This window comes from Musca domestica, unplaced genomic scaffold (assembly GCF_030504385.1).
Source record: "Musca domestica strain aabys unplaced genomic scaffold, Musca_domestica.polishedcontigs.V.1.1 42, whole genome shotgun sequence".
Classification (NCBI taxonomy): Eukaryota; Metazoa; Arthropoda; class Insecta; order Diptera; family Muscidae; genus Musca; species Musca domestica.
The window spans coordinates 3,821,226-3,841,016 of record NW_026712329.1 but is presented as its reverse complement, the minus strand read 5'-3'; the positions used below and the strand labels follow the sequence as shown (position 1 = coordinate 3,841,016).

The 19,791-nt window shown below is 33.8% G+C and overlaps 1 protein-coding gene across 1 annotated transcript; it reads left to right on the top strand.

The window, feature by feature from the left end:
- Positions 1 to 1,615: 1,615 nt before the first annotated feature.
- Positions 1,616 to 15,178, top strand: LOC131804328 (uncharacterized). The gene is made up of 6 exons (XM_059127065.1): positions 1,616 to 1,730; positions 1,820 to 2,001; positions 2,062 to 2,260; positions 9,301 to 9,407; positions 9,578 to 9,676; positions 15,119 to 15,178. The coding sequence occupies exons 2-6, from the start codon at positions 1,825 to 1,827 to the stop codon at positions 15,158 to 15,160; spliced, it is 624 nt and encodes a 207-aa protein (XP_058983048.1). The 5' UTR covers positions 1,616 to 1,730; positions 1,820 to 1,824; the 3' UTR covers positions 15,161 to 15,178.
- Positions 15,179 to 19,791: the final 4,613 nt, after the last annotated feature.

Sequence of the window (19,791 nt, the reverse complement as noted above, 5' to 3'; positions counted from 1 at the left end):
AAGCGACGAACTTCATTCTTTTACCATTCTTGGGTTCGTGAGCTGAGGGCCATGGTGCTGAGTCCTGATGGAATGTCCAAAGTCTGCTGCCAAAATGTTTGCGTGCCCAAGGCTTTAATACACCCTCCAGAATATTTTCGCGATAATATTCGGGATTTATTCTGATGCCACGGTCAATTAATACGAGCGGAGAGCGATCATCGGCTGTTATGGCGGCCCACACTATCACCTTGGCCACCGCTTGAGTTCTGGCAAATTCGGCAGTTCGCCACTTTGGCCAAGCGAAGCAACTCTAGCTCTTTTGAGTCTATTTTCTTTCTGTTGCGGTATAAGTTCTTCCACTTTTTGGAATATCCATGGCTTTACCCCGTGCTCATTTTGCAATATTTGCCGAATGGAATATTGTAATATGTTCAGATCACGAGCCATTCTTCGACCACTGCGACGCTTGTAAACAATGAAATAATTTTTACAACTGTCGGACGAGTGGCTTAAAAATGACGGCAGTCTGAAGTTTATTGCAGTTTTTTCATCTCACCCTATATTGTATACTTGTTCTTGCACAGCTCTGATTTAAAACAGCTCTGCTTAAAACCGTGTGCTGAGAACATTTAAAAGAAAATTTAAATTTTGCTTTTATTTGTATTCCACGACTCATTTCAATTGTTTTAAAATTTAAAGTTTGCTCAAAAGTGACCGCTTTTAATTAACAATAAAAAAATAATATTTTGGCACTGATTTCTTGATGGTTTCTGAAATCAAGGCTCTTGTTCTTGAGCAGCGCTGTTTATAATTTAAACATAATGGTTTAATGTTTTGCTTCCTCATTTAAATAGAGTAAGCGTTTTAACTTTTGCGACAGAAATTATTTAAGATAAGAAAGGCTTCAAATATTGTTTTAATTTTTTATTGGAAGCGAATTTTTTACTCACAAGATTTGTTTGTCATTTTTATTTATAAAATTCGATTTGTTTTTACTATTCTCCTATCTTCTCTTAGAAGACATGATTCTCTTAAATAAAATATCAAAAACTACAAAAAAAAAACTCTCACTACTAATGGTAAACAGAAGATAATAGCTTAGGCCAGAGATTGCTGTGTTGTGTTATTTGTGTTATTTAGCAGCAACAACAACAAAAATAAGTTCTATAAATAAACTAGTGGCACACTTTGGGTCTGTGTGCGCCAGCAGACAAAACATGAAGCTAGCTCATAATAACCACCAATGCTCGTTGGTTAAACTGTCTAAGCGTTTGCTTGTGATTTTAAATAAAAAAGGGCGCACGTGAGTTCAAATCTCAGCGGCTTCGTTGTCGCGCGACATAGTTCAATTTGTACTTTAAAATCGGAAATCCGTAGATGCGATTTTTAACGGCATAATGCTCCGACTCTTGATAGTCAGAATATTTCCTAGCAAATCGCAGATTACCATTTACAATCGGCTATTGCCTCATTTCTGCTACGTTTGTCCAATAAACGATAGTGTCTAAGGCAACTTTCGAACAATATATTTTTTTTAAAAAATTCAAAATGTTTATTTCACATTAATTGAATAAAAAATTTAAAATCTCCGATAATATTAATCACTTTTAATTTCTATAGCAACATTTCAACTAAAAATTAATAATTCATACTTTTTCATTTCTTTGCAGCTACAACAAATTTTGTTGGCAAATTCACTCAAAGCGTTCGACGAATCGTCCAGGACGTCAAGGATGAAGGTGCACCTAGTAAGACACAAACCAACACACATCAGTCCAAAAACAAACACCCCTCACCGTAAATAATAAATATTCATTCGGTTCCTTCTATTTTTTAGGTGGCATGAGCCGCGAGGAAGTCATTGAGACAAACGAACGCCTTCGAAATTTACGCATACGTCTGGAAGAATCTTACGATACGGCCAAACAAGCTTTAATAACCCTCATGAATAAATATGGTGACTCGAAATCACAGCGTAATATTTTTCAACGTTATCCCATGCTGAAAATAATGATTAAGGTACCGAATGTCGTGTTTACTTCCCATTCAGCGTTTAAATATTTTTGTATTTATTCATAGGATGTAATTCGACTGGAAACGCAATATTGGGCTCTGATCGATATACCACGCCAGGAGAAACAAGAGACGGTACCCACCTATGTGATGCGTGCCTGTTCGATTATGGAAAAGACGCAGAAATCCGGAGAAGGTGTAAAAACCTCCGCCAAATTAGCAGAAGAAGCAGCGGAAAAGCGTGAACGCTTGGAACGATTGGAAAGTAAGAAAATCCTACAAGTGTTAGGAGTCAAAAAGGCGTACAGCGTGTATTTCATGTGACCCCAAAAGTATTTAGGTCATGTTGAGAAATTGTACCCCAAAGTTTGGAGTAAATCGTTGACTCCGTTCAGATTTTATGTAATTTGTGATTGAGAAGACCTTTGCGCGAGAATTTTTAAGGAATATTGTTAAAGAACCGACAGGGATGTAAACGTATTTTTTAAAGAATATTTTTAAGAACCGACAGGGCATTTGCCGTGGATTTTTTAAATAAGCGACAGAGTAGTTGTCTTGATTTTTTAAAAGAATATATATAAAGACTCGAAAGAACTATCTTTATCTATAAAAGAGGAAATGTTTGTATGTTTGTTTGTTCGTAATTTATGGACTCGAAAACCGGTGAATAGATTTTCCTGAAAATTTCCATATATACTGCAACATCGCCTGAAAGTAACATAGGCTATATACATTTTTGAATTTCCACTTGGAACTGGAGATATAGCATCAGAATCGGAGGTACCTCCCAAAAGTTTAGATTTTATATGCACATATCTATTGATTGGTTGAAGATACAGTCTTCAAATTTGGAATACGTAACGGAATTTGGAACAAAAATAAGTTTGCCAAATTATATTGTAATCGGTTCAGATTTGGATATAGCTCCCATATATATTTTCGACCGATTTCCTTTATTTGATGCCTCAAACACAATATGAACGTTAGATTCCAATGAAATTTGGAATGTGTGACGGGATTTGATCCGAAAATAAATTTGTCAAATTATATTAAAATCGGTTCAGATTTGGATATAGCTCCCATATATATTTTCGGCCGATTTTAAGCATTTGATGCACCAAACGCGCTATGTATCCCCAATTTCAATGAAATTTAAAACGTGTGATAGATTTTATCTTAAAAATTGATTTCCCAAATTATATTGCAATCGCTGTAGATTTGGATATAGCTCCCACATACATTTTCGGCCGATTTCATGTATTTGGTGGACCAAACACGATATGTATTTCCAATTGTAATGAAATTTAAAATAAGTAACGGAATTGGGAGACAGAATGAATTTGTCAAATTAAATTGAAATCGGTTCAGATTTGGATATAGCTCCCATATATATTTTCGACCGAATTCTTGTATTTGATGCACAAAACACGCTATGTATCTCTAATTTCAATGAAATTTGGAATGTGTAGCGGAAATTAAAACAAATATACATTTGTCAAATTATATTAAAATCGGTTCAGATTTGGATATAGCTCTCATATATATTTCTTACCGATTTCATATATTTTATGCACCATACACGATATGTATGTTCGATTCCAAAGAAATTTGGAATATGTAACGATTTCATACATGTTATGCACCAAACATGATATATATGACCGGTACCAATGAAATTCAGAATGTGTGGCGGAATTTGGTTACAATTTGGGTTAAAAGTAATTTTTTTAAAATTATATTTAAATCGGATCAGATTGGGATATGATTTTAATAAGAACCATTGACCCACAACGCTTTGGGCTAACACTAAAAAACAACACAACAATTGATTTGAAATACGCTTATTACGGCGAAGTATGTTGCTATCTCAAATTCACTAATAGCAATAGAAATGCCACTCAACTTCAAAAGATTGCAGTTTACTGCACGCTTGCTATTTGCTATGAAATAAATAAATCCGAAAGACAAATCCTTCGTGTATGTATGTCATGTTACTGCTTTTCTAATGGTTTTGTAATGTTTCGTAAATGGGCCATGTAGGTCTACGTTTTCATATAGGCCCATATAACGGTACCTCCCGATATTGTTTCAAATTAGGGATTTCAAGTTCGAAATGGATACTACATCCTAAGACAGAAAATTGTCTGTGCAGTTCCACGTCTTCGTATAGCCCCGATATAACGGTACCTCCCAATATTCGGTATTATGATGATTTTAGCCTCCGGAATTGTTTCAAATTACCTATTTAGAGTTCGTAATGGGAACTACAGTCTGTGACGGAAAATTGTCTATGCAGGTCCATGACTTCGTATAGCACCCATATACCAGAACCTTCCTATATTCGGTATTTTGACGAGTTTAGGTACAATACCCACCGAAATTGTTTGAGATGTCGTATTTGAAGTTCGTTATGGATGCTACACCCTATGACAGAATACTGTCTATGCTGGTCCAGGTCCGTTTATTTCAAGTTTCGAATTTTAATATGGTAATGACTTATGACAAGCAATGCCTATGTAGGCCCACGTCGTGTAGACCCCAATATAACGGCTATATTCGGTTTTTTAATTTTAACAGATTTTTTTAAGGATTCTATTTTTTGAAATTTTCTAAATTCGTACCAAGGATATTCAAAGTGTGTTTCCATTTTGACTTATTTTTTCCGTATGTACATTTGTAGTTTATAATTTTGAATTCTAATATTAATATCAATTTATTTAATTTAACTTAAATTCCAGGCGGGTAACATTGAAGATGATAGATGTTGTCGAAATAATTTAACGCGATCACACCAAAGATAAAGGATAATTACTTTTTTGGGAAATCGAGAAAAATTCGAAATAAGTTTAAGGAATCGAATTTCAAAATAGTAGTACATTTTTGTGAACAAAATAAAAAAATTATTTTCACAATATAAAAGAAAGTTATGTTAGGTATTACCCTTATAACTAAAGGATTGTTTGACGAAATTTCGGAATTTTATTTTTTATTAGGATGTATATAATATATAAATAATATATATAATATATACTTTTTTTATTAAATAGACAATGGTTTTTAATAAACCGTCTGTCGTATCTGATTACAAGTTAATTTATGTTTATACTGAGTTGTATTCAAATATTAGAAATTCTCTATAATTTAAACATATTTTTAAATATATGACCAGCTGTCTCCAATAATGTGCTTCACGACCATCCAGAATGTTAATCACATCTTCTTCGGATAGTATTGCGGATTGGAAAAAACTCGTCCTAAATTCTGCCAGGATAGGGCACTCTCCAATGAAATGCTGCAATGTTTCATCACGAATCAGATTACATAACGTACATTTACGTTCTGCATTTTCAGTGTTAAATCTGGTTGCATTCAAATTGATAAGTCCACATCGTGCTTTAAAGATCCATGAAATCTGATCGCTAGTAAAAGAGTCAGTAAAGTACATTTCTCCCATTCTATAGTCTAAATGTTTATAAATTCTATCTTGGCTTTGTTGTTTTAGCCTCAAGTTTTCCTGTAATAAATATGTTTTTTCTTTACCAATAATGCATTTGCTAAATAATGTCCATTCATCTTCATTTGCGGTATTTGGCCATTGAACGTTTAACCGATGAGCCATACTTTTAATATTTGCTACCCAGAATCCTTCTTTTTCTAGCAATATATTGGTTAATATTGTCGGTAACCGATGTTCTTGGTATCTGTACAATACTTGATGTATATACTTTAGATTTAGTTTGAGTGTATATAAGTGACAATTTTCGACATTGGTCTCAAGCATAAGAGCGTAGTTAGGTGTAAAACTTGGTACTTTGAGGATTTTCTTTAAAAAGTAACGCTGCAACTTATCGACCTCGTCAAAATACGAATATCCCCATACTTGTGCAGCATAAGTTTGTACTGATCTACAAACAGCCTCATAGACCTTCCATTTCATTTAAACTCTACATGGATTGATTTCCTGGGGAAGAAAGATGTAAATATGAAAATGAAATGGAAAAATTTCGGAATAGTATCCAGGCAAAATGATCTACGTGTACCTACTTCTTTTATATAACAATAATCCGTCCAATGAGAACTCAAAATTCAAAATTCAGTGGGACTGCAATAAGTGAAATACCGAATATAAAGGGTGCAAAATGGTAGGGCGAAATGGACATTTAGTAAAAAAATGATTTATACCCTTCCACTGCACTGTCAAAGGACCTCAAGTCGCTTTTGATCTGGGTCATAACCTCCGGATAAGGGTACAACCCTATTTCAAGTATATTTTCAATTTTTACTATATTTTTGATACTAATTTCGGCAGATGTTGGTAATTTGAGAAGAAACCATCCTTGCAAAAAATGATCACGTTGTGGTATAACTATCATATGATGTAAGCTTTTTTTGGTGTCTTGGCCACTTTTTTTATTTTTTTGACCCTTACTAATGATGTAGAAAATCTCTTCGCATAAAATGTTAATTTTTTTTAAGTAGGGCCCATCTTGATCTTTACCACATTCAACAATTGATTTGGCTAAAAAATTGTATTTAGGCTACTCTTGTGTAGAGAACCGTCTTACAGATAATTGACCACATAGGCATTTGTTTAAATATAGTACCCACATTATGTGTACCCCCAAGTCCACTTTCTCACCAATGTGTCGTCAGAAAAGAAAATTTTGTATTCTATTGAATTTGTAATCCTCAAGAGAACATTGCACAGTGATCAAGGTCGTATGGGAACAGCGGCCACAAATACTTTCAGTGCAGATGTCAATATGAATCTTTGGTTATGGAACCTTGATAGGATAAAAATAAAAAATGTGACAAAATGGATATGGTCGGTGCATGTTTTGGCATGGTCCCCTTACAACGTACCTCCCGAATAAGAGTTATTTGCCCAATTCTTGTCACATTTCCACACCATATTGTTCTGTTATTTGACATTTTACGTTCTAAAGAGTTAAAGAATAATCTTACTGAAAATTATTTGGAACGGCCCGCCTTCAAGTACAGTCCCCCTGTAAAGGTACCTCCAAAAAGTATTTTTTCTACAAATCAATTCCAAATGTTATTATTTTAAATTTTTTGTAAACAAAAAAAATACAATAACAATTAAATATAAAATTAAATCAAAGTTATTAATGGATATTTGTAAATTTCAGTGTTATTCAAGTAAATTAAATACAGGTTTTAATAATAAAGATTTTTTTTATTGTTTGGCAACGTTCGCTGTCCCGTTATAAAAGGGTCAGAGCTCAGAAGAAGATGGTTAATAAGATCGGTATTCGGTAAAACACAAGATTTTTTCGGGTATGTTTAGTCGAAACTTTTTTTATATCTTTGTTTCTATAATCCGCGGTCTCCTCCGAAGATAGCAACATGGTTATCTATTTGTAGCAACATGGATATCTATTTGTTAACTCTTTAGCAGTTTCCAGTGCAAAGGCCTTTAATTTTTCGACTATAATATTGTACCCAGAAGACAATGCTTGTAACAACATTGAACTCCTCTTAATTACATCTCTGTCAATTTCTGTTATTTCCGCAGATAAGTTCACCATAAAACTGAGAAAACTGCAGCGAAATCACTTCAATATTTTTGGGTTCTATTTTTCTCCACTTTTGCCCTGATCCAACTGAAAAACCAGTAAAGAAAGTCTTAAAGTCGGGCGGGGAGAGAATTCAATCATACACGCTATGATTATAATTATAATTTAAAGTTCAAAGGACAAAATATGCCGAAGCATTTGTGTCTTTTAAATTCGGATTTGTATTGCCCATTTGGTGCACAATTAATTTGAAATCGGATAAAAATATATATGGGAGCTATATCCAAAGCGGAACCGATCTCGATAAAATTTGGCAAAGATATTTCTGAGCTGTATTTGATATATTTCCCTGAATATCGTTGTTACGGGGTGCATATTACGGCTGTGGGCAACAAATATGACAAATCGGATGAACAGTATATATGGGAGCTATAGCTATATCTGAACCGATCTTCACCAAATTTGAGATACTAGCTTCTAGACTCAATTCGTCGTAAGTGCCAAATTTCATCTAATTTGGGCAAATATAAGATGTTTGGTGCACAATCAAAAGTAAATCGGACGTAGTTATATATGGGAGCTATATCCAAATCTGAACCGATCTCGATAAAATTAAGCAAATGTATTTCTGAGCTGTATTTGATATATTACCCCAAATATTATATACAGAGTGCATATTACGGCTGCGGAGGACAAAAATAACAAATCGGATGAACAATATATATGGGAGCTATAACTATATCTGAACCGATTTCGATCAAATTTGGCATACTTATTTTCAGGTCCAATCTGATCGTACGTGCAAAATTCCATACTATTCGGACTGATATTACACGTTTGGTGCACAATAAAAGGCAAATCGGACGAAGATATATATGGGAGCTATATCTAAATTTTTACCGATTACCTCCAATTTCAATAGGGTTCGCCCTTGGGCCAAAAAAAAGAATGGTGCAAAATTTTATCTGGATAGGGCAATAAATACGAACTGTACTTTGTTTACAAAAATACACGGACAGACGGACGGACTGACATGCATGACATTTATGACATCGACTCAGAATGTGATTCTATGCAGATCATCAAAAGGAACTATGGGTCTATCTCGATTCCTTTTGCCTGTTACAAACAAATGCACAAAGACATAATATCCTGACCACCTTGTGGTGTATGGTATAAAGAAACTAACTACATGTTCTCTTTTTTATGCTATTCTCGAAGTGGGCCGTCAGAATGAAGCCGTGATTATTATGTTTTCTAAAAAGCTTAATCCCTTAAGAGTTTATGTGTACATATTCGACAATAAATATCTGGCTTTCATTTTTTGTATTTTGGCCAGAGGCAGCGACCATTTGGGATGTATGCCAATATTAAATAAACCCTGAAATGTCAAACTGGGACTCATTCGGAACGAAATTGTGACAGAAACATGAAAAAATTACGAATATTCAAAAGTAGGTGATTATCTTTTATAATTTTTGCTATGAATGTTTATTTCTATTTAGAAATTACTATGGAGTCATTACTTATAACGAAAATTGTTCCTCTTACAAGAGTCAGATCTATGATTTATTATTCTTTAAAAATCATGCATTAAAGACTAAAAGTTCGGGTCGGTAACGGGGACCGGACCAGCTAGTTTATTTTAAATGACAACCCATTATACCTATGTTAACAGTTTGAAGCGTTATTGACAACATAATTATATTAATATTCTATTAAACTATTATATAACGAGTAAAATATTATTTTTTTTTTCCAATTTCAGATATGACCACCGCACAAATTGAACATGAAAATAATCAACTCATAAATGATTTATATAGATTACTAAAGAAATATTTAGGCCTTAGACATTTAATTAGAGTACTGAAGGTGAGTACAGTATACACAAATGGGGGTTTACAGAGATGAAGGAAAAAAAATGAGTCAAGTATTTTATTCATCGTACATTTATCTATTGACATTTTTTACTAACCCTTTCCCATTTGGGTTAATAGTTTTCCTCGATGTGAAGTAATGAATTTTATTCCATTTATTTTTAGGAGGAATACGGAAGTTCAAAACTCTATCCCATCTTTCCGCGTTACACCATGCTCAAGGATATGATTAAGGGTATTATGCACGATCCCGACTATATGGAAGTATGTCATGAAATAACCAATTAAAATCGATGTTCATCTGTGTTAGTGTAAAGTGTTCGCATTATTTGAAGAGTTTTGTTTTTTTTAAGAAGTTTCATGTTTTGTCAAAAGAAAAAGAAAATACGAAAAATGATTCGCCAGATATGAAAGAAACATAAGGTTTATAAATGTTTTGTAGTATTAGTGTAATAGTAATGTAAACGAAAAAGAAAAGCAAAAAAGGAAAACCTCTATCAATGGCAAAATGCAATTTTGTGGAAAGAAAACCAAACAAAAATGAACGCCATCTCTATCATTATGGAACAACAGGAATGGCACTATGGTATGATTCCAGGAATAACAATAATTTGTACTCATATCAAACGCACAGATTTCCAGACATAGAAGTACATATGTCTACCTCTCTAACAATATCTCCACCTTCTGCAGGTCGGCATGAAGAAATCTCCTCAAAAAATCTATCTAAGAATGTAATGATAATGAAATTTGATGAACGTTGTAATGGGAATAATCGTCAAATCAAACCACCACATATCCATCATACCTACATGTCCTCATACCATTTAAACACTAATAACTGTTAACATATGTAACAGCAGCAGCAACATAAGAATTGCTTTATTGAATATATATCCTTCATCAGTACTGTATTATATGTTTGCATGCATTTTACTATTATTTGTTGTTTGAAGCACATATGTGTGTTTATATAAAGAAGAAACGAATTAACAAAGAAAACAGCAATTAATTTTGACCATGCCACACGCTTACTACCCTGCAATCCTATTTGCCTAGATTCGGTATTCAGACGATATATTGTTTTTCAGGAGTTAATGGTCGATATTTGAGATAATTCCATAACCCTCTGGAATTATCTCAAGCCTGGGTGCAAAATTGAAATCACGTTAATATTGTAAAAATACCAAAAATTTATAGTTAATATGGGGGCAATGCTGAAACTTGGGCCCGCATTGATCATTACCATCCATTACGAACTTCAAATACAAATCTCGGACATTTTCCTTGGAAAATATAGCTAGAATTATGGTGGCGGATTATATCCTTTATGGATCAGACTTCGACTCCGGATTGACTCGGAAAATAAAATCCTTTTCCTTTTATATCCTATTTTCCTTTTATAGAGTTATAGGGTGATAACATTTAAGGCTACCGTTTCAAATTTCAATCCAGTCAAGGTATGCGAGGACTTTTGTTCTGAAATACCACACTGTGCTATTAGGTGTTATGTCTTTGTACATTTTTTGTAACATGAAGAAGTAAAAAATATGTAAGTTTGGCCAGGTCGATCTTTGAATGTCCTCCAGTATTTGGAACGAATTTGACAATTTAAAAAAAAAAAAAAAAAATAATAATAAAATAAAATAAAATTCGTTAAAAATTATATTAAAATACCGAATGTAGCCGTTAAATTATGTAGCCATTATAATATTCAAATGCGAAACTTGAAAAAAATTGGTGAATAATGTAGCTAAAATTATCAAAATACCGAATGTTTAGGGCTATACGAAGACGGGGACCTGCACAGACAATTTTCTGCCATAGGCTGTAGTATCTATTAAGAATTTCAAATACCAAATTTGAAACATTTCCAGTGAATAATGTCACTTAAATCACCAAAATACCACAAAAAGGGAGGTATCATTATATGGGTGGTAAACCAAAACGTGGACCTTCAATACTAAAAGTCCTGCAGACATAATACACATTTGAGTGAATTTTTATCAACCTACTTCATTTCGTTCGGAAGCTAGAGTGACTTCTACAGATGGATAGACGAACAGACATCAACATAGAATTTTATGCTGATAAAGAATATATATACTTCGTCGCGTCCAAAATGTATATTTCGAGTTGTTACAAGCGGAATGACAAACTTAATATACCCTCATACTATGGTGGAGGGTATAAAAAGGAGAAGAGAGACTCATTTTTGAGGAACCTTCTAGAATCACTTTCTGAGTTGTTTTATGGATGTCTATCATCCTCCTGCCCGACCTGCCTGTCTGTCCATTTTTGTTTGACTTTTGAACGATTCTTAGTAAAAGCTTAGTAAAAATGGAGCGCTGCGAACAATGATTCTCTACGTGAAATTGTTTTACAAAAATTGTGAAATTTTTGAGGCTGCAGTTCGCAAATTGCGACCCATTTGAGGTCACAATAATGCTTCAAAAGAGTCAACTGTAAAGATAATAATGGATAAACTAGCTGAAACTGGGTCTATTAGTGATCTGCAGATAATAACGAGCCTTCAACCAGCCAAGGGGGGCTGGAGCAATCATCAGACTTTTTTTTATAAAAAGGAGGCAGGTCAAGCACAAACAGTCAATGCAGTCAGTGCATTATTGTGAATTTATAACCAGTTTTTCTTGCCAAGAATTGAAGAAAGGGATGTGGTGGGCATGTGACTTCAACAAGACGGTGCCAGAGAAACGATTCAATTACTGTATCAGTCATTTTCCGGGCGTGTTATTTCGTGTTTTAGAGACCAGAATTGCGATTTAACGCCTTCAGATTGTTTTCTTTGGGGTTATTTGTAGTCAATGGTTTCCGCGAATAAGCCTAATATATATTGATCATCCGATTTGTTATACTTGTTCTCCACAGCCATAATATGCACTCCGTAACAACGATATTCGGGGAAATATATCAAATGCAGCTTAAAACAAGTAAGCAAAGGCTATAGTCGTGCGGGGCCGACCATGTGATACCCTACAACACTACAATATATTAGAAGCTTCCATATGTCCAAAATCCATTTTGGAAGATTTCGCTTTTGAAATTATGTCACGGAGCACTGGCCACATATTACCCTTAGCATTTTGACCAGGAATGTTTGCCCAATATTTATGCACTTCATCGTGCTGTTGGTTCTTGTGGTCCATTTTACAGCTAAATATAATCCAATGGTCATCCAAAATGCTAGACGTCTTCCCTGTCCTTAACTCTCTTCTCAGGCGTGTTTATTGGCTTCAATTGTTTGATCAGGAATTTTTTTTATTTTTGGTTCATTTGAACCCCTAAATATTTTGCGATCATCTCCAAAAGTAAGAGTCCTCTCTGTATTCCAAATTTACACTCATCTATATGATTTGCTTGTCTACGATATTTGGCTATATTCGTCAACGAAACCAGCATAAAAAAACCAGAAGTTCGCATTTTGTGTACTTCATATATCGCCTGTAAGTAATGTTGGTATTTTTTCACACAAAAATAGTGGTCCATTCCACCCGCCGTCCTAAACTCTAACTTCCTGCGAGATTTCGTGTCCTTTGGTTTAAATTTGTGACCTTTAAATTTGTGAAAACTTAACATTTTTAGTTGTTGGTCCATTTCAACCCCTAAATATATTGCGCGAATCTTTGAAAACAATAGGCCTAGCCCTTTTGCGCCTTACCCTACCCTTGAGAAAATTTTCGTGATAATCGGACGATAATTGCAATCTGTATATAATAGCCACAACCTGTGTTGTAAGGTGAAAAAATATTACAAAATGTACACCTCAATATTATAAGTCAAATTGAAAAAATCGCATGCGATAAAAAATATGAAAAAATAAATAATATGTCTCAAAATACTACAAAATCTATATTAACATCATTATTGGCATATTTTTCTGCGATTTTTTTAGATGTTATTCTTTTATGCCAGGAGGGCATTCAAAATTGACAAAATTTGTCAAAATCGGTCCAACCATTCTTGAGATATAAGCATTTTAGCTAACATCCCCTTCCTATGTTAATACACATTGTATATATTTCGCTATATATATCCGATATATTTACTATCGGCATCTACGTAACGGTCAGAATTGATCTCTTCGTCTATTTGTGATTTCGCCGGGACTAAAAATATTCGCGGTTTAATGGAAAATTTGACTTTTATTTAACACAAATGTTATAGTCTATTTCACCCACTAAATATTATCCGATGACCATCAAAATTGGAAGGCTTCTGTCTAAGCTCTAGCCCCATGCTAATTTCCTCGTCGATAGGTCCATAATTGCGACCTGTAGAACAACTGCAAAATCAGGAATTTTTTCAGTTTTTGGTCCATTTCGACCCCTAAATATTATGCTATAATCTCCAAAAGAAATAAGGTTCTATTCTGACCTTAACCCCACCTCCATTCTGAATTTCGTGAAGATCGGGCCATAATTGCGACCTGTAGAGTGATTACAAATTAACATGGGCAGACGGACAGACGGACGGACATACATACCTAGATCGATTCTGCTCGGCGAGATAGGAAGATCCATATATACTTTCCTATGTGGGAAATCAATATTTCGATGTGTTACATAATTTTTGGCCCAATCAAACTTGTAATACCCCCAACACATAGTGTTGTAGGGTATAAAAACTTTTGACAAATTATATTGAGATCGGTTCAGATTTGGATATACCTCCCATATCTATTATTACCCGATTGTAAGTTAATTGTGCATCAAATGGCCAATTTATGTTCAAATGACTGAATTGTGGCACACCCAAGCGAATTCAATCTAGAAGCAAGTACATAGAATCCGATGAAAATCGGTTTAGATATAGCTCCCATATAAAGGTTTTATCCGATTTGGTGTTTAAGTCCCCCACATTCGTAATTAGCACCCCACAAGAATGATGTTAAGTATCAGATACCAAATGCAGCCCAGAAATACCACTACCAAATTGTATCAAGATCGGTTCAAATTTGGATGTAACTCCTATATATAACTTCAACCGATTTCGGGTTAATTGTGCACCAAATGGCTAATATCAGTCCAAATTACATGAATTTTGGCACGACCTATCGAATTCAGTTTAGAAGTTAAGTACTTCAAATATGGTGAAAGTTGGTTCAGATATAGATATAGCTCCCATACATATGTTTCATACGATTTGGTGTTTACGTCCCTCACATTCGTAAAATGCATTCGACAGCAATGATATTTGGTACTCGATTTCGTATGGAGCTTCGAATTTGGATTTAGCTCCCATACATATCCTTAATCGAATTCATATTTATTGTGCAAATAATGGATAATATCAGTCATTCTTTTGTTATGGGAGCTCTACTAAATAAGCGTAGCGGTGTAGAATACATTTTGTTGGCCCCGTCCGACTTTTTACTGGTTTTACTTCTCTTTACTGATCGGTTCTCGTCGTGGCAAATTTGTTGTTTTGTTTTTCAGAACAATTTCATGGTTCTCGAAAATTTTATTGAATATCGATAATTCTCTTTAAACCCACACACCTTTAAACCTGCTGTATTTAGGAACATTAAGTAATATTTATTTTGTGTAAGTGTATATGTTGCTTGTGACTGTATACTACATACATATATGTATTCTATGAATGTGATAAATTATGCTACTCTCATTAATTAATTACCCGTTTGCCCCTTTTTTTCCTTTTTTCTTTAACAAATCGTTTTCTTTGCAGATAAGTATACCATTGGTTTTAAATACGACAGGACAAAGTTAATTTTGCTAATCATCAATCATACACCACCACCACCACCTACCTACCTATATTCACAAAACCCCAAAAACCCCACAATTTAATCCAGCTTGTTTTAATTTGATGGTAAAAAAGAAATCGTACATTGCTTTTGGTAAAGAAATAATTATATTTTTCATGCACACACCTATAAATATATTTGATTTTCTTTTATTGATTTTATAGAACTTATTTTGTTTTTGTTATTTTTCTTTACCATTTTATACTAGCTTGTAGAACAATTAGTAATAAATAATTATTGGAAAAATTGAGTGAAAACTGTGTTCCTAAATAAAAAAAATACATGAATTAAAAATAATTTTCCATAGCTTACAATCAGCTGCTGTTGTTATTTCTTTAAGAAAATTTTAAGCATTTCACCCATCAAAGCGGCAAAAAGAGGTTTCATGGCAAATAATTTTGGAAATATTTTAAGTTCTAACTGACGTGAGATTTTCAGAAAATAATTGGAGATTTGTAAAGTGTTCTCCTCATCTTTCGAAAAAAAAAACTTTGTTGGCATTTCACTTATTTTAACAGTTTAATGACAAAATTAAAAACCAAGCCCAGAAAGACATTTCAATATTGATAGCCCTAACAATAGCATCTTATTTGTATTTAGAATCAAAAATAATTTCAAATATTTTTTGAGTTGAAACTCCTATGTCACTTTTCATTCCTCTCCACAAATCATATAGCATTAAATAAATAATTATAAAAAATTAAAAATTAGCATAGTGAAATAAATACATATATATTTATGTTGTTGAAAAGGCATTTATTTTGTACTACAACTCGAATAACGATAATATTGTTTTTTTTTTTTTTTCAAAACCATAATAATATTGAAGAATTTAGATAAAACAATATACATACATATATGATACTTATATAGATAAACACAATACTTTGTACGTAGCTATATGAAGATAAATTAAAACAAAAAACAATATAAAACTTCCAAAGAACTTTTAACATATCCCAAAACAAATTTAATTTTAAGATTTAAACTCTCTTATTTTTTTTAATTTTAAATTTTTTATTAATTTTTAATCTTCCATATTTCGTAAAAATCAACGCTTTTCACTTTCTTTGTGACGTAATATTAAACTGAAAAGATTGGTTATCAAATATCGTAATTATTCACTGCAATAAACCATAACATATTTGTTTTGTTTGGTTAGAGGATGTTTAATCATACGGATTTGACCATACATTCCATCTATGATAGTTTTTCAAAATAATGGAGTAGACAGCAGTGATCTAGAAGTTCTTTCTTGCACATAAAATGAAACATTAATTCTAACAAATAAATCAAGTAAGCAAAGACTATAGTCGAGTTGAGCCGACCACATGATACTCTACAACACTACAATATATTCGAAGTCCCCTTATGGAAGATTTCGTTTTTGAAATAATGTCAAAGGGCCCTGCCCAGGTATTACCCTTAGGTCTTTGACCTGAAGAATTTGGCCAATATCTACGCAATCCGTCGTGTTGTTAGGTATTCAAATAATTTCACACACAAAATTTGTGGTCCATTTTACAGCTAAATATAATCCAATGGTCATTCAAAATGGCAGACTTTTTCCCTGTCCTTAACTCTCTTCTCATGAAAAATTCCGTGTCAATTGGTTTTCAATTGTGACCTGTAAAGCGACTGCAAAATCAGAAAATTTTAATTTTGTTGGTCGATTTGAACCCCTAAATGCACATGTTCAAAAATAATAGGGTTTACACTAGCCCCATGCCGAATTTGTGAGGATAGGACGGAAATTGCAACCTGCATAAAATACACTAAACACATAGTGTTGCAGGGTGTAGAATAACTTTAGAAAATGTATAAAATTATAATTCAAATTAAAAACAAGTAAAAAAAGCAGTAAGTTCGGCCGGACCGAACTTTTAATACCCTCCACCACTTGGTACAAATTTGGCAGTTTCCAAAAAAAAAAATCCGTTAAAAATTCTGTTAAAATCTTAAAAATACCGAATGCTTATACGACGACCTGGACCTTCATAGGCAAGTTTTGTCATAAGTTATTACAATATTTAAATGCGAAACTTGAAGAAAAATCTGTTTATAATGTAGCTAAAATCATCAAAATACCGAATATGGGGGGTACCGTCATATGGGGGCTGTACGAAGACCTGGACCTGCACAGACAATTTGCTGGCATTGGCTGAAGTATTCATTTCGACTTTCACATGAGAATTTGAAACAATCCCAGTAAATAATGTCGCTAAAATCATCAAAATACCGAATATCGGGGGGTACGGTATATGGGGGCTATACGAAGACGTGGACCTACATGGCCCATTTTCTGTTTTATGCTTCAAATACCAAATTTGAAACGATTCCGTTAAATAATGTCGCTAACATCATCAAAATACCGAATATCGGGGGGTACCGTTGTATGGGGGCTATATGAAGACGTGGACGTGCACAGATAATTTTCTGTCTTAGGCTGTAGTATCTATTACGAACTTCAAATGCCAAATTTGAAACAATTCCGGTGAATAATGTCGTTAAAATCATCAAAATACCGAATATCGGGAGGTACCGTTATATGGGGGCTATATGATAACATGGACCTACATGGCCCATTTACGAACTTAACCTGCCTACTGGCAAAATATACATATGTGCAAAATTTTAGCCTTCTGTCTTAATTTGTTCGAAAGATAGCATGATTACAACAGACAGAGAGACAGACGGACAGACAGACAGACAGACACACAGACAGACAGACGGACATGGCTAAAACGTCTTAGAATTTTACGCTGATCAAGAATATATATACTTTGTTGGGTCTGACATGAGTATTTCGAGGAGTTACAAACGGAATGACAAAATTAATATACCCTCCATAGTATGGTGGAGGGTATAAAAAACGCATGCGATAAAAATGTGACAAAAAAATTTAAATTCACTTTTTTATTGTAATTTTTTTACCGATTTTCTTTTCCTTCTTCGAAAGAAAGAAAGCTAAAAAGGAAGTAGTTATATTCTACGCCACATTGTGGAAAGGGTATTATGTATTTGTTCATTTGTTTGTAACATGGAGAAGGAAGCGAGATAGACCCATAATTACTTTTGAGGATCTTCATAGAAACACTTTCTGAGTCGATTTATGCATGTCAGTCAGTCAGTCTGTCCGTCCATATATTCTTGTGAAAAAAATGCAGGTCGCATTTATTATACGATTGAGATGAAATTTTGCAAATAATATTTGTTTGGCCCAAGGATGAACCCTTTTGAAATTGGTGATAATCGGATCAGATTTAGATAAAGTTCCCTTATATCTTCAACCGATTTCGGGTTAATTGTACACCAAATGGCCAATATCAGTCCAACTGACCTGAACATTGGTACATAGAAGCAAGTAAAACAAATTTATAGCTCCACATATATATTTCATCAGATTTAAGGGTTTTAAATCCTTCACATGCATAATATGAAGGATATTTGATACCAAATAACTCAGCAAAATTTAATCAATATCTGTTCAGATTTAGATACAAGTCCCATATGGCCAATATCAGTCCAAATGACCTATATTTTGATACATGCCACCGAATTTATCGCTCCCAAGTATATGTTTCATCTGATTTGGGGTTTTAAGTCCCTCAGGTGCGTAATTTGCACTCCAGAAGAATGATATTTGGTACCGGACATCAGATACTGCTCGAAAATGCCTCTGTCAAGTTTTATCGAGATCGGTTCAGATATAGCTACAGTTCCCGTTTATATATTTATCCGATATCAGGTTTATTGTGCACCAAATGGTTAATATCAGCCCAAATGGACTGAATTTTGGCTCTTACGACTGAATTCATCCTATTAACCAGTGCTTCAAATTTGGCGTAAATCGGTTCAGATATAGATATATTTCTCACATATATGTTTTATCGGATTTGGAGTTTAAGTCCTTCATATTCGTATCTTATAAAGCTCGGAAATAATTTTGCCAAATTTTATCGAGATCAAGTCAGATTTGGATATAGGTTCCATATATATATATATATATATATATATATATATATATATTCAACAGATTTCAGGTTAATTGTGCACCAAATGGCCAAAATCTGTCAAAAAGTCCTGAATTTTGGTACATCGGACCGAATTCAGTCTAGAAGCAAGTACATCGAATTCGGAGAAAATCGGTTCAGATATAGCTATAGCTCCCATATATATGTTTCATCCGATTTGGTATTTCAGTCCCTCAAATTTGTAAAATGCATTCGAAAACAATGATATTTGGTACAAGATATTTTATAAAGCTCGGAAATACCTCTGCCAAATTTTATCAAGATTGGTTCAGATTTGGATGTAGGTCCCATATATATCTGCAACCGATTGCAACCTATTGTGCAAATAAGGGCTAATATCAGCCCAAATGGAGTGAATTTCGAGACGTACGTTTTCATTCGGTGCAACTCGGCTCCCATATTTTTTTATATAAGTATTATAAACAATTGATATCATGCCCTCCATAACAAACTATAACTGCTTTAAAGCCAAATGTGGATAGGTGGTATGATCAGCTTGACATAATTTATTTTGTTACGGGAGCCCTTCTAAATATGCATAGTGGTGTAGGGCCCCTCCC